The sequence below is a fragment of the Brassica rapa genome, chromosome A07 (assembly GCF_000309985.2).
Source record: "Brassica rapa cultivar Chiifu-401-42 chromosome A07, CAAS_Brap_v3.01, whole genome shotgun sequence".
Taxonomy (NCBI): Eukaryota; Viridiplantae; Streptophyta; class Magnoliopsida; order Brassicales; family Brassicaceae; genus Brassica; species Brassica rapa.
The window spans coordinates 15,378,406-15,403,728 of NC_024801.2; the positions used below are offsets into that span (position 1 = coordinate 15,378,406).

The window sequence follows — 25,323 nt, forward strand, 5'->3', positions numbered from 1 at the left end:
ACATTTATAACTGATGAGTTAGCACAAATCGTTTACTAACTTGAAATTGCAATCACTTTTATTCTTTGATGAGAAAAAAAAATCATTTTTATTCTTTGATTCATGCACGTATCTACAACCTATTTGATTAAACCATTCTTGTCCTATATCGGCGAGCTGGTCTTTCGCAAGATCCGATTCAAAAACCTCATGTCCAAGGTTGTATATATGTACTTTATGGTGGATTACCAGGCTGACCTAGTGACCTATGAATTATGTAATCATTTTGAATTTATTTTCAAAATATTTTAATCTAAAATAAATAATTTTTTGTAGGCTAGGAGGTGACCCCGGACTTTACGACCCAACTAATCTTCTTGGAGCCGAGCCGGAGACGAGAGCCGGATGTCTAATCACTTTTCTAAGTTGTCAAATATGCTCGAACCAGAAACTTCTGATATAAGTACTTTTGGTCCTTTCCCGTTAATTCATCTGATCTTGAGTAAATATACGATATTTTAGAAGCATTTAACAAACATGTCATCGTGTGTATATGATAATGATATTCTACTCGGTATTCTTTTCATGTTTGTTTTGATGTGAACTACTTCTTTTTGAGAGAAATGTTCAAATGAGACTCGTGGAGTGGAGGGAGGATTCCAGTATACAATTTAACAACCACAGTAATATGTGAAATCCATAAAAATTATGCATGAGGAAATTATACATAGAAAAGTGGGAAGGAGAGAACCGATTTCATAAGAGATATTGTGCTTCTAAAACTTTTTATCAGTTATGTTTCTATAAAAAATATATTAAATTTTGATCTGTGTGATTTGAAGCGCATAATTATTTATTGTATACAAATTTGTTTATTGAAAATTATAATTTTCTTTACATAATTTGTAAACTTGTTTACAAGTAATTAACTGTAAATTATTTTCTAATTATTTTTAAGTACATTAAAATTTTAGGTTTTGAGGAGAATATTGACCCGTATTGTAAATTTTTTAATTCAAATATTAAAACAATAGATAAAGATAAATTTAATTAGAATGTCATTTTTGAGTTTATGTTTATATTTCTATTTTCAGTTTTGTAATATCAAATATATTCAATGCAATGCAAAGAATTTTGTGTGTTTTTAATAGCTTCAATTAGTTCAAAATTTATATAATAATTAATGTGTTAAATTATTAACTATTACTGAATTTTAATTATTTAATTATATAAATGAAAATATAATTTATAATAATATTTACTAATTATTAAAATTATATAATTATATAAAATCTTGAAAATTTAAAAGTTGTTATGATTTTTTTTTTGACATAAAAAAAATAAAAAAAATAAAAAATAAATTTAAATTATTTGTTTAAAACGAATTATTTGTTTAAAAAAAGTTGTTATGATAAAACGAATTATTTGTTTAAATTTAAATAAAATAAATTTATTATTTTGTTGAAATGCAATCTTATACTGAATATATAAAATCATATTTACATATTTGTGATAAAAATAATTACGAAAATACACTTAATAAAAATCTAGTAATGTTTTAAAATTTCAGTGTCATAATACGAATATACGAGGTAGTACAACCTTTATTTTAAAATGTACTTTTGTTTCTATAAGATAGTCATGATAGAGATGATAGTCAAATGTTATTCAACAACTACTCAAACAAAATGTTCAATACTAAACTAATTTGAAGGAAACCATATATGCACATTGTTAGGGTAAATAAAACTAGTTACGTTCTTGCTGATATTACAGAAAGCAAAAGATCAAAGTCGATTTTGTTGATATATTAACCAAGTAGCACAAGTACAACATAATAAGAGTATGAAACCTAGTTTTAGTTGTCTTCTCGCGGTAGAAGTATGTAGAATGAATAGTTTTCTCTCTTCCAGGTTTTGAGCCTTGTATTTATACCAGTAGCTTGTGTATATCCCTTATGAAATAGGAATATATACACCCTTAGATATTTTTACAGTTTCGATTAGTTACGATTCGAATCTTTTAGTTAGCATTCTGTTCGGATCTCGGGTGCAGTTTCGCCCAAGCTGGTAAGCTAGCTTTTTGTGACGTAAAGATCTTTGTGGCCCGCTTGGTTTGAGCCCAATTCTATTATATTTATACATTTATATGTGTAAAGTTGAGATACATGTGGTGACATGGATAGTATCAACTATGTATTATTCATATGAACAACTTCGATCCACGAAAATATTCACAACTCGAAAGCTCAATCCTTCTTATGAGAGTATGAAGTAGATCAAGCAATAAATATTATTCTACTGATCAGACAAAACATCAAGAAGTATTCAAGAGAAATCAATAAGAAAAGGTGCAAACTAAAATCTGTGAATCATAAAAAGATTGCATTATTTACAAAACACAATGCATATAGATAGATGTAAATTCATTGAGCAATGATCTACTCCTTAGAGATGGAAAGTAATAACCAAACCAAACAAGCTAGCTTTAGCACGAATCATTACAAGGCTGATTCAGATCAAGCTCTAAAGATCTTTTTTTAGCTTCAGCTTGAGGATTGCTCGCATTCACCTCAATTTCCACCTTTATCTTCATATCTACAGTCGAACCTTTAACATCCATTTCGTCATTACAATAACTAAAACTTCTTACCTCGGAGTTTGCTTTTCTCTTGCCCGACTTGAGCATCATTAGACAGCAAGCAGCTACATGGACATCCCGAGTTACACCACTCATCATCATGGATCTACTCATCGCTTCATCATCATCATCGTTCTCATCATCATCATCATCATCCAAAAAGCTAAGATTGAGCTTTTCCGGTGGAGGAGGCCGTACCCCTTTCCAGCTCCGTTCAGGGTGTCTCCTCATATGTCCAAACAAAGAGTGCCTTGTTTGAAACTCTTTACCGCATAGACAACATCTTTTCTCATCTTCAACGTCAGCCCTAATCAGATCTATCTCTTTTTCTTTCTCTTTCTCCTTGTTCACCAAACCAATCTTTCTCTTCTTCTTCATTCTCATCTTCTTTGTCTTTCCTTTGTTGCTGTACTCGCTCGAGTGGATCCTCACATGGCCTCCGTAAGCCTTCCCGGAGCTAAACTGTTTACTGCAGATCACACAAAAGTGTTTCACTTGCTGAGGCGGTGGTGACGGCGGCTGAAACCCTCCAGAGGAACAATCTTCTTCATCATCATCATTATCATTATGATCATAAACGGATGAGGACTGATGGAGGAAGTGAGAAGGGTTGTCGTCGTCTCTTGTTCTCTTCATGATTTTTTTGGCTTTACTCTTGAAATGAAAAAGTGAGATTTGTCTTCTTTAGATTTTGGCTTATGGAAACAATAAAATCTGAGCGAGATTTACGCAAGGGGGTTTTAATGACTAATGGTATTCTCTTTCTCTATTGTATGACTATGAGGAGAGTAGGGATTTGTAGAGATATCGATTCCTTAATTAATTCTTGGTTTAGTCTAATGCATGGTCCGATATAACAAAAGCTTCACCCGTTTTCATTTGCATTTATCTTTAAAAACCCCATATAAAGTAAAATAATTATTAGCTAAAAAATCATTTTACCTAGTATGGATATAGAATGAAAGGAATAATATTTTTTCTCCTTTATTGTTGTCCCTGCCTATACTGTATTTTCAAAAATATCTAATCTTTTTCTTCTTAGACAATCATTTTAACCGTCTTATCATAATTTAAAACCCCTTTTTAACTTTTAATGACATCACATATAAATTTGTTTTTATTAATTTTTATAATGAACATCTAAATACAATGGTCTTTATCCTAATATTTTCATTTAAAAGAATTGCCATAATTTTTTTTACTAACATGTGGTAGGGTAAATGTAAATAGGGTTTTTTGTGATACTACGGAACCATAAAGTAAAACGATTGAACAATGAACAAGCAGGAAGTACAACTTATAGGCGCCCTAAAACCTTATTTTAGTTGTTTTTTCTAGAGTCGAGATGTTGAATAGACGATCTCATATTCTAAAGTTTTTCAATTTACCTGGAAACAAAAGAAAAACTCGGCTCAAAGGGCAGAAATCATCCAAGAAAGAGAAGAAAATTGGCATCATAGTACAAACAGGAAGAATGACTTCCTGGATTTTTCTTTAACATCATGTATTAGTCTCTGAATAATTAATTGGAAAGTGTATTTTATTTAGTTTTATAAGAAAACTAGTAAAGTTCAATATATTATAGAGCATAGATGAATAATTGCTAACTTCTTATAAAATTCTAGTTTCAAATATATGTTTATAATTCTGCATGTTTTTATATTATTTTTTATTTTTAACATCTCAAACCGTTTAAGGACAGCAATTTTTTTGTTTTTAATTATTTTACTTTAAAGTTAATCTTTAGATATCGGCAAATATATTATGACTGATTTCCGAAACTGAAATATGAAACTTTCCAAACTAATATGGTTAGAAGTTAATGATTTGTAGGAAGCTGATCTTGGTCAAGTTGTAGTCATATATTGAAAAGATGCTGCTTTCGATCGGTCAAGTTGTACTGCTAGTTTCAAAAGAACAGAAAAGGTTGTCCTGATAGGAGGTCTAACATCATAAATAGATTTAAGAAAACAAAGGGCATAATAAATGGAGTTTAAATTTGCTCTTTAAAACTAACTGTTTGTCTTAATTTGAAAGGAGACATTATGTTTTTATTAGTTTGACCAAGTTCCATTCACATTACACTCCAATAAAATTGATTTCGTTTCTTCTATTCACGGTAGCATTTATGAGGATATCAAGAATGTTTTGATACAAAGAAGTCGGATTATAAGGAATTGGAATACAAAATAGTTGAATAAGTTGAGTCTTAGTGCTGAATATATTATATGCGTATATTAGTAAAATACAAGATGAACATAACCTTGCTCTAAAGCTCAGGTATAGCGGAAAAGAACTAGAGAGAAGGTGACAAAGAGAATAATTCTGTTCATTTTCTATTTTATTAATAGTATCAAAGCCTATGGTTTGACCCAACATATGATTTTTCATATAAAAAGTTTAGCAGGAGTTTGTGTCAATGGTTTTAATAGCTTTAACTTTTTCAGAACCAAAATAGACGGAATAGACACAAAGATGGGTTTGATCAAAAAAAAAAAAAGACACAAAGATGGGTTATGTTCTGCCATTAGATCTTTTTTAATGGTTTCAACTCCTTAAGCTATGCAACAATATTTACACATTTGAAAGGCTTACAAACCACTTACACTATTAGAGCTGAGATGAACGTGCCCTGCAAGTATAGGACTAGAAGAATTGTGCAGTTACCATCTTTTGTTTGGTTTATATATTGATGTTATTATTTGTAGCCAAGGTGAAAAGCTGGTATGCAGATATGAAAATATATCTGGAGATCCAAAAATAGTTCGGCACAATTATCAAGCTGGTCGATCAAAATCTTTATTATAATCTCGTGGCGGCAACGATGGTTGCTCATAAAAGCCACAAAAGAATCCACATCTACTTGGTGTAGTCCCTATCCTCACCAAGAAGTTGTCTTATCCAATCACTGCTCTCAAGAGATGATGTGAGTCTCTCACTAGACGAAGTTGGACCGAAAGGAACCATATCTGTTTCTGCAGATGGAGAATGGGGAAGCTTTGTTAAAGGAAAATTGAATACGTAAAACAATGAAAGTGACTGTAACGCCTAAAAGAGGTAAACCTGTATTGTTTGCAAAGGCTGGCGTAAGCTCGATATGGCCAAATAGAGAAGACTGAAGCAGCAGCGGTGAATCTGGATCAGTACTATTCGTTGCCTGTTTTTCACCTGATGATCCATATACAACTGACTCCAACAACCCAGAAGATGGACAATCTGTGAGAGGGGACTCAACTAAAGTACTGTCTGACTCAACTGCCAGCATTGGGTTTGAGTGTTGCGTTTCCCAATCGCCAAGAGGGTCACAACATTGGAATGAAGGGAGCTCCAACTTCTCAGAAGGAGAAGAATACTTAGCAGCATTGCTTTCAACAAAAGGATAGTTCCAGAGCTGACCACTTTGCTCGTTGGCAGCATAACCACCCGTGTCAAGAAAATCTGTTTCTGGTTCCCTAACGCGTTTGCGTTTAGGCGGCGACATGTAAGGAGATCCTATCAAGTTGTACATATTATTAGGCTGAAAGAAATATTGTTAAATCATATTATTACCCATGGGAACATTGCGAAGAAGCACAGACTGGTAGTTATTGAGTTGTAGGTACTTGAAGTCGAACTCAGGGATCTCGAGACAGTCTGGTTCCAACGACTCTTGACTATGATCTGAGTTTTGACCATTTTGAACCGCTGCATTCATTGCTTGCTCCCGAACTTCATCAGGGTAAATGGGTAAGCCAAGTCGCTGCAGTTTCTTCAGCCTCGTGTTCCAGAAGTTCTTTATCTCATTATCTGTTCGGCCCGGTAGCTGAAAAATAAAATGAAAATACAAAAGATTAGAGGAAACGGTAAGAAGACAAGCGATGAACTGTTAACATACTTGTGCAGCCATTCGTGCCCATTTGTTACCCATAGAAGCATGAAGTTCAATGACAAGTTGCTCTTCCTTGTCGGTAAAACCGCCTTTTTTCAAACTGGGTCTCAGATGATTCACCCAACGAAGGCGGCAGCTTTTGCCACAGCGAGAGAGGCCAGATTGTTTTTGGACAGCGTTCCAATTACCTTCACCATGTTTATCAACATAAGCCGTCAGAAGTTGGTCTTCAGCTGATGTCCAAGGCCCTTTGTGAAATGTTTTTTCTAGTGCAAGATTTTGGCCTGATTCGGAATCATGGAGAACTTTACCCATCTGTGTGATAGTTTCATCTACCATTTTGTAGTTTCATCTACTAGAAAATGCATTTCACAAAGAAGAAAATAGGAACGAGCCTTTTAAATAATTATTAATTTAACATTAAAAAATCTACGAAGATCAAATGAGAGTGGTATATACTGCGATCAGAGAGCGAATCCAGGGGAGATTTTAAACACGTCTTCCGGGTTTTTATCTCTTTTTTTTTTTTTTTTGCTGCGAAAATTTATGATAAAAAGGTGTATGTTAGCGTTTCCTAGTCACTTTCCCGCACCTGATATTAAAAAATGGAAGGGAAGAACTATGGGAAAAATAAATATAAACCAATAATGATTTACACTTATTTGGATGTAATTATCCTTCAATTAAATAATACAAAACATACAATTTTAGATAGCTTATGTATATCAACAAAAAATTATGTTCCTTAAAATTAATATAATTTTTTCTCGAGTACATCATACAATTAAAAAAATTATGTACAAAATAGAGTAATGGTGAAAGGTTTCTTGAAATGTTCTTTTATAATATTCGTTTTTCTTGTAGTATTTTTGTAATCGGCCAGAGTTTTAGGAACAAAATGCAACTCACATTTCACCATTTAAAAAGAAAATTCAGCGAAGTAAAAAAAAAGAAGTAATCCACAAAATGGTAGAAACAAGAAAATGTCAAAGCTATCGAAAAGAGAGAGGTGTGAGGGAAATCAACAGACTCGGTTGGTGATGCTCATAGAAAGAGACTTGAGTTGTGTGTTCCATTTATCAACCGCCTTGTGAAGTTTCCTTCCATTAGCACTGTCACCTCTCAGCAAGTAACGGTTTATTTCATCAATGTGTCCATCGATTCGGCTGTCCAGTATCAGCGACACCAGCAACTCCGTCACATCCTTCTCTGGCACGTTCAGCTCCTTTGATATGAAAGGAATCCCGATCTTCGTGTACGGCTTTATCAGCTTCAGCAGCACCTGTGTCCTCACCTTCTTCAGCAGATCTTCCATGTAGTTTCTGATGAAAGGATCGTCCATTATCGTCTTCCGGTTATTCTACATTCCAAAAACTATTCCATTAGTAACCATCGTTTTAATAAAGGTGTAATGCTTCAAGTTATTTACCTTGAGTATTTTCTCAAACTCTATGATTTCGTTCCGTTGATACGCTGCTACCAGATTCGTCATTGCCAAGATCTCAGGGTCGTTTTTGTACCTACAGAAATAGACAAAGCATTAAGCATATAAAGCAAAGAACAGAAAAGTTTTTTTTTACAATAATAATAATAATAAAACTGACTTACGGTTTTGCCTCTTGACCGTCGAATGGATTCACTTCTGATTCCATGAGCATATTCGCAAGAACAAGATACCTTTTACAAAAGCCAAACATAAAAAATACATCAACTCTAAGAAGCTTGGACAAACCACCCTATAAGAAACTCATAAGCTACCACATGTCCCTAAAGTCAAATCTAAAAAGTACTGTTTTGCCTTGTTCATCCCATATATCTTGTTTGTTAAATAATAAAATGAGGAGATGAGAAGATACATACTTTAAGCACTGAATACGCCTTTGGTTGCCAGCTTCATCATAGTTTTTGAAAGCCTCAAAGAAGTCAGTGGCTGCTTCTGCCCACTGACGCTCCGCCATGTGCATTTTGCCACCACACTCGCGGATAATACCCATGATCCTAGGGTGAGGAATAGCAGATTTGATAGCAAGTGCTTTCTGGTACAGTTGCTGCATTCATTCATTCATTCACAAACATGTGTTAAATCACAAAATCCAAAAAAAAGATTATCAAAATTGCACACTCGCGGATAATCTTAAATAAACCTTAAGCTTCTTGTTGTCCTTAGTTTCAGTGTAAATCTGAATCTCAATCGCATAAACCTCAAGCAGCTGACTTCCTTTCTTCTGATCATCCGTCCCATCTTCCTTTTGACAAGACTTATGCAGTTCCTTCAGAATCTGGCAAAAACAATCAAAACAGCTGTTACTAAGGCATAACCAGCTACAATGAGAAAGGTTTGATTATACCTTAGTCATCCGTCTGTATTCACCAATGTCAAACCAAATGTTACAGAGCTTAAGATTCGTCTTGAACCAGAGTCTCTGCAAAAACCAAAAAAAAAAACAACTATCACACCACATATCCACTTTCCCATTAAACCACAAAAAAAAAAAGTCAAAAGCTAGTCGAGACCTCATTCTTAGCCTCCTCAAGAGCAGTCAAAGTGGTCTGATAAAACTCCTGAAGCAGACCAGTGTTCTGCCCAGCAGATCCGGAAACAAAATCCATAATACTGTTAATACACTTCTCGCTGTAGTTCCTAGTCACAGCCGACTTGATGTACGTAAGCATCTCTCTATACGCATCCATCATCTCTCTGTATTTGCCTAGACGGTAGTAAATCTTCACCGTCTGCTTCAGAGCTTTGAAACCCCTAAACCAAAATAAAAAAATAAAAAAACTAAAAATCCAATTTCCAGCAACAATCTAATAATAATAATAATAAAAAAAAGGATCTTTACCACTCGGCCTTGTCAGGCTCCATCCTAACAACCTCGGCGAACCCGGAAAGAGCCTCCTCGGGCTCAGTCTCGATATTGCCTTTGGAGTTGTAGTACTGGTTCTCGATGTCGACGTCTTGCTCCTCCTGCTCCTCGTCTGAGTACTCGAATCCGTAGTCCTCCATATCAGCATCTACGATTTCGCGATAACCAAAATCAATAAACCCTAAACGTTTCGCGGTTAGGAGATTTAAAAGTAAAGAGAAACAAGACCTGAAGCCATTATTGATCGGATTGAAGAAGAATCCCAAACACCGATTAAGCTAGAGGCGGAGGCGAAGCAGAGTAGAGGATTCGATCGGAGTTTAGGTAGGGCACAGAGGAAGGAACGAGAAGAAGAAAGGAAGGAAGGTTGATTTGGGATTTTTTTTTTTTTTATATTGGGCCGAGTTTACATTATTTTATACTCCTTGTTAATGCATGTTTTGAGTTATCTTTTTTTTTTTTTTTTTTTTTCATCTAATTATTATTATAAAAGGAAACAAAGTCCAAATGGACAAAGTCCAACAAAAGAAAACGAAAGGCCTAAACAAACGGGCCAGCTTTACAAAACTCTATGGGTCGACAGCCCAATAGAGACAAAAACCGTCGAGAAGGATAACGCCACGAACCACCACGTGTCAGATCGACACACGATTCGAGAACACGCGTCAAGACCGGAACATCTCCTTCCCCGGAGAGGTTACGTCGGAGATCCGCCATCGGCAGAGACAATTCGGTGAAGAACCACCCATGCAGAGAAGCATCGCAGAAACAAAACGTAACCGAATCATCGATTCAGAAAAGATATCACCGTCTTCAATCGATCCATCTGATTCCGATGAAGAGGTAGATCGAGAGTCGGTGGAAGAGAGAAGAACTTGAATCGACAATCAAACTGAGTCGGCGAAAACGGCGCTAACGGAGCCACTGAATCCCGGAAACAGAAGCCGGCGAAGCGTGTGCTAAGGAAGCCACCGCTTCCCAGAGACAGAAGCCGGACGATCATCGGAGGATGCAACGCCGGAAGCAAAGCCGGTCGGGAACACCGAAACCGGAAACCAAAAACAAAAAAACAGCAACCTCTCTCATCCTCTAAACAAACCTTGAAACCTTCTGAAAGATTTTTTTTTGGAAAGAAGGTTGCAGGTTTTGAGAGAAAAACCTCTCTCTATTTATTAATGGCAATCTCATAATTTTTAATATTCAATATTTATTTCCTTTTTCTGTTTACTGCATTTTTTTCAAGTTTAGTTAAATATTAAATTACATAATTGTAATTAAGAAAACAATTTGCATAAGACTTTGGATAAATATTAGGATTATTGTCTAAAAGAGGTAAAATAATTTTTATCAGATCACTATGAACTCAAGTTATATAATATTCTAAACATTATATTTTCATGAATCCACATCATATCATTAAGTGAAACAGCACATTAGCACAATTTTTTAAATTCATGAATCTTATATTTTTATTATTTGGATCAAATATTTTAACATACCATAAATCTAATACTATAAAGGACTGGTATAAACAGAAGCCAAAAAAGTATGAAAAGAATTAAAGGGGGCACAAACCCGAAGCTAGAAAGCCAGTGGACGTTATCCGGAACAAGCAAAATGGTTAGAGAAAGGTTGATGAAGCAGAAAGAAAACTTAGCAAAATCAAGTTTTTCAAACATCGAAAATACAAAATAAACACGTTTGATATGTACGGTTCTAAGGCTTCGAATGTTACGAACAGCTCCGCCCTACACCGAGTTAATACTAACAAAAATCTCTACATATACCATATATCTATAGGGTCTGACTGGTGACCATTCGGGAAACAAGAGTAACGAATAAAAAAGGAATGTTCGAGAATAAAATAACAGGAATATCAAATTTTAATAAAGATTAATTTTATTCTTTAATTCTCTATAAAAAAAGGAACGAAAGGGAATGAGAAGGAATTATTATTCCTTGTGAATGGTGATTTTTTTTAGGAATGTTAAGGAATGCATTATTCCTCGTCGTTCTTTGGTCAACATTCATACCCTACGTTTTTATAACTGTTAAAACCGTAACGCAGTTGAACCGCTTGTCCCGCACCAGTCAAACCACTCAATCCGAAACAGTCCGCATTCGGAGCCTACTAGGAATCGGACCTGAACCTATATCCACGGTTCCATAGAAAAATAACCAATAATTAGATTATACCCTTTAGTTGAACTGTTAATTGAGATTAATTAGATAATGGCCAGTTTCTTCCTACTTTTTTTTCTTGTTCTCATTTTCCGCCAGCTATGCCGTGAAAAGTCGAGCAATTACACCCGCCATATATATACATATACATGGAAGTTAAGATGCTTATAAAAATTAAGACACTTTATTAAGCAAACCATATCTATTGGAATGAGACAAAAACAGCAAATATGAAGAGCTAAACGAGATGACAAGGGGAAAGCAACGACGGTAGTGCATTGGTGAAAAACTAGAACGTTTGAGAAAAAACTGCAACAACAGTCACTCCAGTCTAAGAAACTGTCGATAGCAATAAACGAAAGAGTCCAAAGATTCATGAGAAAATGCAGCGATTACCCCTCGAGGCAAATTTTAAAGTTTTACAACAGAAACACCAAACGATGCATAACACATATTATCTAACTTGACCCATTTTCTCAGTTTAGTCAGCATCCATCTCCTCAAGTGCAGTTTTGGCTGCCGTCTTTGCTTCTTCCAGAAGATCATCAGGGACCTAGAGTAAGTCCAGTTTTATGGGGTTATGGAAAGCTTTAAGAACTCGACAATTTTTTTTAAAAAAAATCATCAATAAGCAGAGCATTGTATTTATTACCTTCTGGTGCTCTCGTTTTGACTCCTCGCAGATCCAGCTCATCTCCAATTCAAAGGCCTTGTCTTTGGCTTCATCGTGTAGCTTGTAAATGCTGCCATAATGAAACTCACATTAGATCTTGCATAGAATGATGGATGCAGGAGCACATGGTTGCATACAAAATCATCAGTCACAATAGTTTACCAACTGAAATCGAGTAAATGAACTACTCACATTTTTGCAACTTCAATAACGCCTTCTTTGCATGTCATCTCAGACAACTTCAACTTCTCAATTTCCCTGCAAGAGATTATGATCCATCAAAACACTTGATGAATACGTAAATAACAACGCCTTTAGTTAAAACAAATGTTGCAAAGCTCTAACTCCATTCATTCATTGAACCAATATCATCAATCCAATTAATCACAAATTCTTAATTACATGTTATTTATTTACAATTTGCTTCAGACAAGTTAAATTGATCAGTAGCTACTAGACATATCCACAACAAGATGAAAAGCATACATAAGACTAGAGGGAACAGCTTACGTTTTAGCAGCTTGTTTGCCTTTGCCAATTGCAGCCCCAAAATATCTCTGCAGAACATATAAAGTCAGATAAAAAAAAAAGACGCTAGAAATTGAAAACAGGCATCTCTGAGGAAAGACTTACATATGAAATGCCGGAAGGCTCAATCATGTACAACTGGGGTCCATCTTTATCATAACCTCCAAGAATGACTCCACAACCAAAAGGCCTTGAAAAAATAAATAAAAAATCGTTTTAATTTTCAATTCAAGCAAAGGAGAAATACAAGGAGGAGGTAGAGATGAAAGGGGACAACAAACCTAAGCCACCAATAGAGAGTACACAAATGAACATAACTTGCAACACGCTCTGAAAGCTCCTTCACAGGTACAGCGTCTCCATAAACACTATTATTCCCCCACATGTCAAAGTGTTCAGTTAAAGAAAGCAAAAAAAAAAAGATCAATCAGATGCTTTAGAGTGAGAGAGTACCTCTCATAGCTTCTGGCTTCAGATTTAGCACGTGCAACAATTTGCCTCCCATCAGCAGCAAGCCCAGCAACAGCCTGGACATGAGAAACTCCTTTTAAGACCAAAGAAGACAACAATAAGAAAAGGTAACAAAGAGCATACCATGCCAGCGTGACGATGAACAGAATGGATCCTCCGGTTGGATCCGGGTAGCATCATCTTAGATGCAATAAGCTTCTCCACACCCTTTAAAACCAATCCAAAAAGATAAAAACACTAACTCAGTTAAAGACCAAATCCTTTTGTAATATTCTGTTTCAAAAGGGAGAGCGAAACGAACCATTACAATCCCGTCCTTGCACTTGATTCCAACAACAGTTCTGCTCAATAAAATAAATGTTAAAAAAAACCCTAATATCGTGAATCGGATCTGAGGAGATAGAGAGAAGGAAGACTAACTAACCCGCTGTTGTCGACAGCTTTGGCGGCGTACTCGATCTGGAAAACACGGCCATCGGGAGAGAAGGTCGTGACTGAGAGATCGTATCCTGTTCCAATGCTGCTCATCTTCTTCGACTGTTGTTTACTCTCTTTCTCTCCTCTCTAGCGATTTAACAAGGATCGGGGAATTGGGTTTTTCTTTCTTCTCAAGCCAGAATAGCTTCTAAAGTTGTCGGATATCTAAACGATCCGGGTGGGTCTATTCTGTTACTATTGGGCTTTACTCTTGGCCCATTATATTTTCTTTATTAATCTTTTACAATTTTTTTGACAATGGCTTTGGGTATTCAGCTGTTGCTTTTTCACTGAGTTTTCCCATGGGTAACTGTTTTTACTGAAACAGTTTCAGAATTATCTTCTGACTGGAGTGGAGCAGTCTTTTTTTTTTTGTGTAACTGGGCTTTCATATTAAATAGCAAAAAAGGAAAATGTTTACAAGCCTTGAGGCCTTAGTTCAAGGACCGAGACCATTATAGAACACTCATATTAATAGAACCTTTCATAGTAAAAGAACCTTTGCGGCCCAGAATTTGGAGGTAGTTCATTGCTGGAAGGAGAAAGATTACGGAGGGAAAGAAACGTGAAACCGATCATGCTGATCGGAACCAAAACTGCATCGCAGATGAAGCTAGAGATGGATGTGAGTGACGGAGGGTCTGGATCTTGTTTCTCAGCTGACGATCAATTAGGGGGAGGAGAGTATCCACCGATCGGAAGCTATTTGCATGCAGCCTCTGATTCCTTTCATTCCAGAGCCAGTAAATGGTTGACTGCCATGCCCACAGAGTGAGGATCCTTTGGTGCCTGAGAGACTTTTGTCGGGGTAGTGCCATCATCTGGTATAGCGTCAAATTCCAGTCAGGTAACGCCAAGAGCCCGCACCTCCGAGCAATTTGAGTCCAGAGATCGAGACTGAAGGAGCATTCCATAAACAGGTGGTTCCTTGATTCGTCAGAGGAGTTGCAGAGTAGGCAATTCGTGGGCGTTTGATAGCCCCATCTCTGCATCCTGTCCCTTGTAGGCGACCTGTTTAGTACAAAGAGCCAAGTTAAGAAATTGTGACGCGGAATACCAAAAGGAGACCAGACAATGGAGCCCCAATCAACTTCTTCTAGCTCTCCCTTGAGTGCAGTATACATTTCGCCAGTACTGTAAACATTGGTGAGCCTTCCATTTAGTTCCCATTCGAAATAGTCTTGATCCTCAGTTAGCGTTACCGTTGTTAAGAAAGCCTGAAGGTGAAGTTGATTGTCTGATCTCGCAGGTGGGATTCTCCAGACCCCATTGTTACAGAGAGAAGAGACCGTCGCGTTTATAGAGATTCCCAGTCTTGAAGACGAGGCATTGAGGTAAGTGGAGAGGCTTCCAAAAGGGGTCCAGTTGTCGAACCAAAACCTCGCAGATAGTCCATTTTCCAACCGCAGTTTGATGAAAGGGAAAGCGACTTCCTTCAGTTTTAGTAACTTGTTTGCAAACCAGGAGAACGAGGTACTAGGCTTCGTAGTCCAGTAGTTGTGGATAGAGCCCTTGAGGATGGTATCTCTGAACCAAGCGACCCAGACTGAACCTGCACGGAAGAACAAGAGCCATATGAGCTTGAGGCAACACGCTGTATTCCAGGTTCCTAGATCTTTTATCCCTAGCCCGCCTTGCTCTTTAGTCCTTGTGACCACATCCCATGAAACTCTTGCCGTGTTATGACTTTCGATATCACCTTTCCACAGGAATACTCCACAAAGGGAGTTGATTTTTGCTATGCATGCTTTAGGAAGGATAAACGCCGAGCACCAGAAAGTGTTGATACCCGCAATGACAGTCTTTATCAGAAGGAGGCGTCCAGAGAAAGAGAGAGATTTGACCGACCAAGTAGAGAACCGCGCTTTAACTTGATGGATAAGGGGCTCACAGTTGGAAAGGTTTAGCTTTTTTGAGCTGAGGGGAACCCCTAAATACCGTACTGGAAGCTTCCCACATGTCATTCCGGTGGAGGCTTTGATGGTGTCTATCTCCTGGTCGCTCATCCCTGAGGCAAAGAAGCTCGTCTTCTGGAAACTAACGGCCAACCCTGATCTCATCTCGAACTCATGAAGCACTTGCAGGACTTGTTGAACCGAGTCTAATGAGCCGTCAATGAAAATCAGAAGATCATCCGCAAAGGACAAATGAGTGAGGCGCATTTTCGTGCATCTTGAATGGTATTTGACCTTCCCTTGAGCTGCTGCATCATTCAACATAAAAGATAAACAGTTCATGGCTATCACAAAGAGATAAGGTGAGAGAGGATCTCCCTGTCGAAGCCCTCGCTTTCCTTTAAAATATCCGTTGACCGTGCCATTGTAACCAATCATAAAACTGGTTGTGCAGACACAGGCACGCAAGAGGGAGATGAAGTGCTGAGGGATGAGAAGACTTTCCAGGCAGGAGAATAGAAACTCCCAAGAAAGCGTATCAAACGCCTTAGCAATGTCCACTTTGATGGTGATTTTTTTAGAACCCTTATTTTTATGATAACCATGAATAAGCTCGCTAGCCAGAACGGTATTCTCCACTAGAACCCTATCTTTGACAAAAGCAGTTTGGGAGGGGAGGATCAGATGGTGAAGTATCGGTTTCAGTCTTGCCACTAGTAAACGCGAGATCACTTTGTATACTGTATTCAAACAGGATATAGGCCTGTATTCGGAGATCTTCGAAGCGCCTGGAAATTTAGGAACAAGTGATAGAATAGTAGCGTTTGTTGTAGAGGGTAGAAAACCTGATGTGAAGAACTCAATGATGGAAGCAGTAGCTTCTTGGCCCACTATTTCCCAAGCAGATTTGAAGAAACCGGAGGTTAAACCATCAGGGCCTGGAGCTTTATTGGGGTTCAGTTTAAAGAACAGCGCTTTGATCTCCTCTACAGTTGGGGCAACAAGCATTGCTTGAGATTGCTGAGGAGTACAACGGAAAGCTACCAGGTGAGAGAACCAAGCTGTTGAAGAGTGAACAGAGGGAGCAGCATAGTTTCGAGGACCAAGTACTGACTGGAAATGATCGATGGAATGGGCACTCATGAGGATAGGGTCAGTTAGTAGGACACCAGCAGAAGTCAAAAAGGAGCGAATGGCGTTATAGCTAGCTCTGACTTGGCAGATCCTGTGGAAGAAAGTTGTGTTTAAATCACCCTCCAGCAACCAATTGATCCTCGATTTCTGTCTGAAAAAAGACTCCTCAATGTCCCTTAGGAACAGCCACTTCTGGTGCAGGTCTTTCTCTTCCTGAAATAACTCAGGCGTGGGGCTTTGAAGTGCTCTTACCTGCACAGATTGAAGCAAACCGTAAGTATAAGACACTCTCTCCTGAATTTTACTGAAATTCTCTCTGTTTAGTTTTTTCAAGTCTCTCTTTATGGCCTTTAATTTCCAGCAGAACTGGGCTAGAGTCGAGCACATGTTTCCGGCCTGAGTCCACGCTTCAAGTACAACGTCAGTGAAGCTCGGATGTTTAGTAAGGTAGTTTTGGAATTTAAAAGGGTGGGTACCAGCGGTTGGGAGGGTGAAAACTAGGTCAAGGATGCAGGGACTATGGTCAGAGAATAGGGTGGGAAGGAAAGAAGCGAACGCATGGGGGAAAAGGGATATGGAGTTGTTGTTGACCAGTAGTCTATCAAGTTTTTTGGAGATAGGATTCACAGGGCACTTGTTAGACCAGGTCAACGACGGTCCACCAAACCGCAGATCAAAAGCTCCTATTTGTAGTAAGCAATCTCTGAGCATAAACATCTGGTTATCAAAAGCTGAGACAGATGATGATGAGTGCTCGTTGGGGTGAGTAATCTGATTGAAGTCTCCCCCAATCATCCAAGAGTTGTTGTCTAGCTGAAGATTGGAATGAATTTCCAAGAGATCAGCCCAGAGTTCTACCCTCTCCTCAGAGAGGTTAGATGCGTACACTGCCGTATAGTAAAAAGATGGTTGGTTGGGCAGAGATAGGAGACATGTGATGGATTGCGCAGTTTGGTGGACAACTTGAAGGTTTAGTGGGTGCTTCTAGATCAAAATAATTCGCCCATCATCATCACACGAGTGGTTAGATACAAAGTTCCAGGCAGGGCAAAGGTTGGACAAAAGGGGAGCAAGAGAAGGTTCTTTAATATGAGTTTCCAAAAGGGCACCAAAAAGAGGCTTGTGGCTATGAAGCCAACTAACAAAAGTCCGATGCTTGCCCGGGTCATTTAAACCACGGACATTCCAAAAAAAGAGTTTTACACTCATTGGGAGGGAGGAAGAGACTCCCCATAAGGAGAAGAATCCCGAGCAACAAAAGAAAAAGAAAGGTCAGAAGAAGAAACAGGGTTAGAGGCCAATAAAAGAGGAGGAACAGGGGCTTTTAAAAAAGGGAGGCCAGAGGTTTGAGGTGGTATAAAGAGTGAGGTTACAGGGGAGAGATTTGTGAGGAGGAAGGGGTTTGGATTTGAGGAGAGAGGAGGGGATAAAGTAGGAGAGGATCGAGAGCGCTTAAGAGAAGGTCTTGGGGTGGGTTCAGGGGAGGAAAAATTATTGAAAGGGGCTAAAGGCGAAGGGAAAGAGGGAGAAGGAACGGAGGGTTTTGAAGCAATGTCAACAGCCATTGCAACAGGGTGAGGAGCAGGAGACAAGTCTGAGGAAAAAGGGACATTTGACAGCTTAGGGGTCTGATCAGTAGATGATCCAGTTAGGTGTGACTTTTTCCTATACACCGCCGACTGAGAAGGCTGCTTGTTCTTAGCGGCCTTTGGAGCAGCAGACTTTGGAGCCGCAGGTTCTTTGTGTGGTGGAGGGAGGAGAAGACAGTTGCGGGCAATGTGCCCAAGCTCCTGACAGTGAGAGCACTTTGGAGGGATCCAGGGGTAGTGGACTTGTACTTCCACAACCTCACCACAATCTCTTTCGAATTCAACAACAGGAGGAAGCGGCTGAGTGAGATCAACCTCGACCTTAACATGCGATACTGAGAGACTTACAAGGTTTTTTGTAAAGTCGTCAGTCTCCTTTGGGTCACCAACAAGCCCTGCCACTAAACTGAGACCTTCATTGTATCTCAAATCTAGAGGGACACCAGTAAGGTGCGCCCAAATTTTGATTGCTTTGAGAGGCGGGGTCGCTTTTGTGTGCTCAGACGACCACTGCGCAGTATGGAACATAGAATCTCCTACGTACCAAATGCTCTTTTCCAAGATTTTTTGCCTTAGGTACTCACTAGGGATTCGAACAAGTGTGGAATGGTTGATGGGGTTATTGTGGATTTCCAATTGTCTACCTTTGCCCCACATATGGCTCAGGACACTCTGAATTTGCGAAAATGGAGGAGCTCTGCCATTAAAGTAGCAAATGATAAAGTCTTTGTGGAGCTCAGCTCCTTTTTGAAAAACAGTATCTGGAATTTTTATTCGGGGCCTGCCGGAGGGAGCAAAGGAGACTGGAGCAAGCCTAGTTAAAGACTTGTCTTCAGAAGCTCGAATTTTTTCCACAAGGGTTTGAGGCTGAGGAATGGGTAGGGGATTGAGTTGAGGAGGCGAATATTGGTGGTGGGTTGAGGGGTTTTTAGAAAATGGGAGAGGCATTGTCGAGAAATGCAAAGGTATAGGCGAGGTTTGGGTAGTTGGGCTTATGACAGGAAGTGGGTTGAGTTTTGGGTGAGGGAGTGGAGGGGCTGAGGCACGGTTGGTGATGATGGGGGAGGAAGATTTAGGGTCGATGGTTACAAAGATTTCAGGAGATTTTGTGAAAGGAGCAGAGGTTTGAGGAGTTACTGTAGGGATCTGAGAATTGGTTTCAAGGGTTTTTTCAAAAGGTTCATTAGAACCAGTAATCACTTCACCAGTTTCCATCGCAGAGACAGTTACTAAGGAAGGATTGATTGAAAGGTTTGTTACCTCAGTTGGAGGAGACAACCCAAGGTTTGATTTTGGGTGTTTCAGTGAGAAAGAAGATAAGGTAGAGGAAGTTTTTGAGTTTGAAGGAAGAGGAGGGAAAAGATGAGGGGATAGGGGGGAGGAAGGGTCAGGAGGATCTGGAGGGAACGGTGGAGCGGGCGGAGATTCACCGGCGGTGAACGACGGCGGACTCAGGGCGGAAACGGTGCTCGGTAATTTCCAAGGGTTTGTCATCGGGGGGGGGAGCCAGAGAGAGATTGACTTTTTTAATCCTTCTTCTAGTGGAGCAGTCTTCTAGACGCTTTCCTCACGGTTCATCCATTTCTATAGTTAGGCCCGGACGTTTTTAACTCAATCCGAAATACCAACTTTAATCTGAATTGGAAAACCGAAACCGAATCTGAACTGTTTTACAAAAATATCCGAATGAGATTTATGAGCTTATTACTTTGGACTTTGGTTATAATTCGAACCGAACCGAAATCCGAATTAGGATCCGCAGATACCCGAAATTAGTTAAATATGTTAATGTTTTTATATATATATTAAGGTGATTTAGATATTTTAGAGTATTCAAAATATTTTTGTAGTTTGTTTTATTTGTTATTTTGAATATTTTTTAGTTAATTTAGATAGTTTAACTAATTTTTAATTAGATTTGTAAATAATTTATATATTTTGAAATTTTTTTGGTCAATTTTCGAGGTTTTTTAAAATATATATTTTTACGTTTTTAACTATTGGTTAAATCCGATTCGAACCGAACCCGGAAAGAACCGAATCCGATTTGATAATTAGTAAAAATCGAATGATACTTATGAATATAACACCGAAAATCCAAATCACTCTGATCGAAACCGAACGGATCACCAAACGCCCGCACCTGTATAGTATAAAATCCTCGTGGAAGAAAAAAGAATTGAGAATCGAGAAAATGTGTATTTAAATACCAAACTATCTCAAATTCTCTAAAAAAAATACAAACTTTCCATCAACCCAAATAAATCACAAACTTATATTGACTGGGTTATATTAGGTACACCTTTGGTCAACTTAATTTGCCGTTAAATCTCCATCTAATATTCCGTTTGTTGATACTCCCTCCGTTTTTTAATATAAGTCGTTTTACAACTATGCACGTAGATTAAGAAAACCATTAATTTCTTATATTTTATTAACAAAAACATCATTAATTATTTACCTAATCACAATTCAACCAACAGAAAAATATAAGATATATTACCATTGGTCATACAACATTAATTATTAATAAATTTTACATAGAAAACCGAAAACGACATATAATTTGGAACAAAAAAATTTCTCTAAAACGACTTATAATAAAAAACGGAGGAAGTATGATGTCATTTGAGAATATACCAAAAAGCTAAAAATTTCAAATTGATACTTTTAATCCATTTTAGAACCATGTCTTCTTTGTCTTCTCTTTCGTTCTGCAAATAATCTCCCATCTAAACTAATTATCTCTTCTTTCTTTTCTCTTTGGACATTGCTAGATATGAAATATATTTTTGTTTATAGTTTTATTTCCTGCAACAGTTTAAGGATTTTATATATGTTCGAGTGGTTTTACTGGTCACAATCCGAAAACCATACTTTGAGGAGACTTTGAACTACATAAGATACGTGGACACCAAGGAATCTCTAGTAGAAGAGATGAATGAGGAAGCTCAAGAAGCAGTGTTTCCCGGCACGAGCAAATTGACTTTTATTTTCTTTTAAAAGTTTTTCTGTCATTTTTGGACATGCACGAATTGTATTTGTTAATTTCAGTGTGACATTTTTCTCGTAATGACAAACTGACATGCAATAACAATAGCTTTCTGGTTTGTTTTTGTTCTTGTTTAACGATTATGCTCTGAGAATAAGAAGAAGATGCAAAAGAAAATAAGAAACTCAAAACTTGTTACGCAAGCCAACCTTACAACTGATACAAAGAAAGACCATCACAAAGGGCAGTAACAAAAGGACACATAAATAGTTTTCATAAAACATAAGGAATCCAACTTTGACAAGATAAGTAACGATCTCTTGGAAACAGGAATATCTCAGCAACACATGATAGTTTGAAACAGATAAAAACAACAACGAAAGAAAAAAAACAGATGCATCATACGACCATCAATCTTGTGAACCAATTTGTGATCCACCTTGTGATCCTCCCTAATAGAAAACATAAAAATTTGAGATTTTCTAGAATCGATATTGATATAAAATCAGACAGACAATAAAAGGGCACCTGATCATTCTTTGGCCGGCCCCTTGGACGTTTAGGTTCAGGTTGAACGCTTGGTTTTGAACATCTCGGCTTGGTATGTCCTTCTTCTCTACAATTGGAGCATGTCATGACACGCTTCTCACGGCTTAACTTGGTTTTACTAGAGGAAGAGGATGATTCGTTCGCACTTTTCCGTCTGGCATAATTGCTTGGTCTTCCTCTGTTACCTAACCTATTTGGTGGAGGCAAGACTGGTAACCTGTTCAGCATAGGCCATAACTTCATCCCTTCCACAGGCCTAATACTACACTCATAAGTTTTTCTCCATCTTATGGTAGTGTAATAATCAGAAACATAATCATCTACTTTCTGTTTCTTTGTTGTTATCACACAAGCAGCATGGTTACAAGGAATTCCATTCAATTGCCACATCCCACAACCACATGTTTTCAGACCCATGTCAACGCTATACGAGCAGTTATGATAGTCAATTTCGTAAACATCCCCCGTAGCCATGTATCGAATACAATCTTGAGACTTAGCTATAGCAGTTTCTATCGCAATATGTGCCCTCTTTGTGTATCTAGTCTTCAATCTATTAGCCATGATAGATCTTTTTGCTGTGCGTACCATACATTGTCGCCTAATATCTTCTAACATGTCAAGTAGTGGTTTTCTCCTAGCCTCGCGAATGGTTTTGTTAAAAGATTCATTCAGGTTGTTCAAATTATCATTGCAACAAGAACCAACCTTAAAGTAAGCTCGAGACCATGTATGTGGATTGGTGGCTTGTAGAGTTTGATGTGCTAGCTGATTGTAGCTCTTCAATGCATTCATATGCTCTGTAAAGTCTCCTAAGGTGTAGCTACGGGCTATTTTCCAGAACAGTTTCTCTAATATCATTTCCCATCACCGAGTTGTAAATCCACTTTTAGGTGATTCACAAACCATGCCCAACTAATATCATTTTCAATCTCTACAACTGCCCACGCAATCGGCACAATTCTGTTATCTCCATCTCTTCCCACAGCAGCAATCAATTGGCCTTTCACATCCCATTTTAGAAATGCACCATCTAGTCCTATGATCGGTCTACAAGTCGACTTCCAAGCTGCACGTTGTGCTTCAAAACAAATGTAGATACGATCAAACCTTTGCTTGCTTCTTGGTGTTTGCCCAGGAATGGTCGCTATCTCAGTTATGGTTCCCGGATTAGTCTTTTGAAGCTCTGCTTCATAATCCCAGATTCGAGAAAAGTGTTTTTCATGGCTTGCTCTTCTTTCTCTTGTGACTTTAGTCTTAGCTTTTTGACATTGGTCTTCAGTAACAATCAAGTTGTATGTTCTCTTGATATCTTCACCAATTTCCTTAGCTGTAAGCTTAGGATTCACCCTCAACCTTTCCGCAAACAGCTGCGCAATTGATGAAGGCTTCAACATCTTCGAGTAACCAGAACGTATACAAGCGTGTTCATTAACATAAACCTTTATCTGCAGTTTATGTTTCCTCTTCTCATATGAACAATACACTCTCCAAGGACAATCATACTCAGTGTCAGAACAAACAGCGCCAAGCTTCATTTGTGTTGATATGTATAGCTTGATATCATATCTTGTTTTCAGAGAATACCTAAGAAGAGCTTGCTTGAACTCTGATGCAGACGAAAACGTCTTCCCCAATGCTAAGACCTCATCGGCTGATGCTGCATCCTCACAAGCTTCCCTTCGCGTATCTTCTTCCTCATCATCAGATGATACAGGATCAGGCGTATTATCCTCATTCCAGCAATCATCATCTCCACTGTCATTGTTTTCGTCTCCATCATTACTTGCGACATCTCCAAAGTGGGATGAGAAAACTTCACAAGCTTCTTCTTCAGTTTGTACGCCACATCCTTCTTCTTCTGAAACCTCATTCTCATATTCTTCGATCTCATCAGCAGGATCATCAACAATAGCCTCACAATCATCACCGGGTACAGGTTCACACTCATCTCCGTCATAGTCTATAAATACAGCCGACCATATTTCATCACCTTCGGCAACAGGTTGAGGTTCAGGTTCTCTTCGACGTAGTGGAAGCTTTTTCCTTATCACCATGATAGTAAAAAACGATTTGCAGTTTTAAAATGAAGGAGAGGAAGAAGAAGAGATGATAACAATTTGGAGAAGAGATAGATATGGAGTTTTAGCATGAATGAAAAGAGAAAGACCAGATGAGTTAGGGTTTTACAATGAGCAGAGAAAGAAGAGTACGTGTATATTAGAAGTATCGTTTTTGATTCTTTAGGTTTTTGTTCTATTCTTAAAACGACACCACATCGTTAACCGTTAATATCAAACGGAGGTTAGATGATAAATTAAAGTGAGAAAACTTGTACTCAATATGGCTCAATAATTATAAATTTGTGATTTATTTGGGTTAATGAAAAGTTTGTATTTGTTTTGGAGAATTTGAGATAGTTTGGTATTTAATTACACATTTTCTCATTGAGAATCCGATGCGAAAGAAGTATTGGTTTTGGGCCTAACGGGCTTTTAAATCTTTTTTCATCAGCTTTATAATTAACACTTGGTGCCTCTCTCCACACCTTGATCGAGTTATACACACCAACGTTGAATTTTCCTATCACAAATCTCTCTCAAAAAATGGCCGATCAGCTGACCGATGATCAGATCTCCGAGTTCAAGGAAGCTTTCAGCCTATTTGACAAGGACGGAGATGGTTCCATTCTCTCTGATCGTTCTTCCTTTCAATCGATCTGTCTACTAGTTATTTGATATCTGGATCGTTTAGTAAATGATCCATGGTCGCAATTGAATCTATCTTCGATTGATTTTATTACACAGGTTGCATCACGACGAAAGAGCTTGGAACAGTGATGAGGTCGCTAGGCCAGAACCCGACAGAAGCAGAGCTTCAAGACATGATCAACGAAGTTGACGCTGACGGCAACGGGACCATAGACTTTCCCGAGTTTCTCAACCTGATGGCGCGTAAGATGAAGGACACGGATTCTGAGGAAGAGCTCAAAGAAGCTTTCAGGGTCTTCGACAAGGACCAGAACGGTTTCATCTCCGCTGCGGAGCTGAGGCATGTGATGACTAATCTGGGGGAGAAGCTGACTGATGAAGAAGTTGATGAGATGGTCAGAGAAGCTGATGTTGATGGAGATGGTCAGATCAACTACGATGAGTTTGTCAAAGTTATGATGGCAAAGTGAGGAAAAACAATTTTTCTCAATCTCTCTCTTTTTTTTTGTTGAAGTTGAAAGTAGTCTGGTTTTTTTGTTCATTGTCATATCATACATTCGTTTCTTCTTCTAGTGATTCTTGGTCTCCTAATAATTTTATGTTTATCAAATTGACTATTTGTGACTCGTGACTCGGGCTTGTTTGTTTGTTTGGAAAAGATTCAAAAGGTGTGTGTTTCTCGGTGAAACTACCATTATACTGGTCATTTGAAACAAAGCTCTCTCTCTTGATATTAGCTTTATTTATGTTTATGGGAAGTTGGGAACTC

The 25,323-nt window shown here is 38.1% G+C and overlaps 7 protein-coding genes across 7 annotated transcripts; 1 reads left to right on the forward strand and 6 right to left on the reverse strand.

The window, feature by feature from the left end:
• Positions 1-1,579: 1,579 nt before the first annotated feature.
• Positions 1,580-3,895, reverse strand: LOC103829640 (zinc finger protein 445). The gene has a single exon (XM_009105318.3). It carries the CDS (start codon positions 3,253-3,255, stop codon positions 2,467-2,469), a length of 789 nt encoding a protein of 262 aa, XP_009103566.1. The 5' UTR covers positions 3,256-3,895; the 3' UTR covers positions 1,580-2,466.
• A 384-nt stretch (positions 3,896-4,279) lies between these two features.
• On the reverse strand, positions 4,280-7,093 carry LOC103829641 (transcription factor MYB104). Its single transcript, XM_033276294.1, is given in 3 exon segments — positions 4,280-5,594; positions 5,683-6,421; positions 6,494-7,093. Coding segments are annotated over 3 exon segments (1,188 nt in total). The 5' UTR covers positions 6,827-7,093; the 3' UTR covers positions 4,280-5,478.
• Positions 7,094-7,308: 215 nt separating this feature from the next.
• Positions 7,309-9,792, reverse strand: LOC103829642 (COP9 signalosome complex subunit 2). Its single transcript, XM_009105320.3, has 9 exons — positions 9,583-9,792; positions 9,331-9,502; positions 9,002-9,242; positions 8,836-8,910; positions 8,632-8,766; positions 8,348-8,535; positions 8,096-8,164; positions 7,917-8,007; positions 7,309-7,847 (listed from the first exon to the last, which is right to left on the reverse strand). Exons 1-9 carry the CDS (start codon positions 9,590-9,592, stop codon positions 7,509-7,511), a joined length of 1,320 nt encoding a protein of 439 aa, XP_009103568.1. The 5' UTR covers positions 9,593-9,792; the 3' UTR covers positions 7,309-7,508.
• Positions 9,793-11,789: 1,997 nt separating this feature from the next.
• LOC103829643 (proteasome subunit alpha type-3) lies at positions 11,790-13,876 on the reverse strand. Its single transcript, XM_009105321.3, has 10 exons — positions 13,632-13,876; positions 13,509-13,548; positions 13,331-13,414; positions 13,190-13,263; positions 13,018-13,104; positions 12,842-12,926; positions 12,719-12,765; positions 12,401-12,466; positions 12,188-12,278; positions 11,790-12,088 (listed from the first exon to the last, which is right to left on the reverse strand). The coding sequence occupies exons 1-10, from the start codon at positions 13,733-13,735 to the stop codon at positions 12,017-12,019; spliced, it is 750 nt and encodes a 249-aa protein (XP_009103569.2). The 5' UTR covers positions 13,736-13,876; the 3' UTR covers positions 11,790-12,016.
• A 4,042-nt stretch (positions 13,877-17,918) lies between these two features.
• LOC108869005 lies at positions 17,919-19,796 on the reverse strand. The gene has a single exon (XM_018652918.1). The coding sequence runs from the start codon at positions 19,794-19,796 to the stop codon at positions 17,919-17,921; it is 1,878 nt and encodes a 625-aa protein (XP_018508434.1).
• Positions 19,797-22,700: 2,904 nt separating this feature from the next.
• On the reverse strand, positions 22,701-23,900 carry LOC108869006. Its single transcript, XM_018652919.1, has one exon. It carries the CDS (start codon positions 23,898-23,900, stop codon positions 22,701-22,703), a length of 1,200 nt encoding a protein of 399 aa, XP_018508435.1.
• Positions 23,901-24,282: 382 nt separating this feature from the next.
• LOC103829645 (calmodulin) lies at positions 24,283-25,271 on the forward strand. The gene is made up of 2 exons (XM_009105323.3): positions 24,283-24,525; positions 24,651-25,271. The coding sequence occupies exons 1-2, from the start codon at positions 24,450-24,452 to the stop codon at positions 25,022-25,024; spliced, it is 450 nt and encodes a 149-aa protein (XP_009103571.1). The 5' UTR covers positions 24,283-24,449; the 3' UTR covers positions 25,025-25,271.
• The last annotated feature ends 52 nt before the right edge of the window (positions 25,272-25,323 follow it).

Bases quoted from the DNA above. Each gene is read 5' to 3' on its own strand.
- LOC103829640 (XM_009105318.3), bottom strand. From the start codon at position 3,255: ATGAAGAGAACAAGAGACGACGACAACCCTTCTCACTTCCTCCATCAG.
- LOC103829642 (XM_009105320.3), bottom strand. The intron at 8,536-8,631 runs GTTTATTTAAGA...GAATGAATGCAG, and splicing joins AGGACAACAAGAAGCTTAAG to CAACTGTACCAGAAAGCACT. The intron at 8,008-8,095 runs GTAAGTCAGTTT...CTATTTCTGTAG, and splicing joins GACGGTCAAGAGGCAAAACC to GTACAAAAACGACCCTGAGA.
- LOC103829643 (XM_009105321.3), bottom strand. From the start codon at position 13,735: ATGAGCAGCATTGGAACAGGATACGATCTCTCAGTCACGACCTTCTCT. The intron at 13,264-13,330 runs GTATGCTCTTTG...TCTCATGTCCAG, and splicing joins TTCATCGTCACGCTGGCATG to GCTGTTGCTGGGCTTGCTGC. The intron at 12,089-12,187 runs GTAATAAATACA...GACTTACTCTAG, and splicing joins CAAAACGAGAGCACCAGAAG to GTCCCTGATGATCTTCTGGA.
- LOC108869005 (XM_018652918.1), bottom strand. From the start codon at position 19,796: ATGACAAACCCTTGGAAATTACCGAGCACCGTTTCCGCCCTGAGTCCG.
- LOC108869006 (XM_018652919.1), bottom strand. From the start codon at position 23,900: ATGGTGATAAGGAAAAAGCTTCCACTACGTCGAAGAGAACCTGAACCT.
- LOC103829645 (XM_009105323.3), top strand. From the start codon at position 24,450: ATGGCCGATCAGCTGACCGATGATCAGATCTCCGAGTTCAAGGAAGCT. The intron at 24,526-24,650 runs GTTCCATTCTCT...TTTATTACACAG, and splicing joins ATTTGACAAGGACGGAGATG to GTTGCATCACGACGAAAGAG.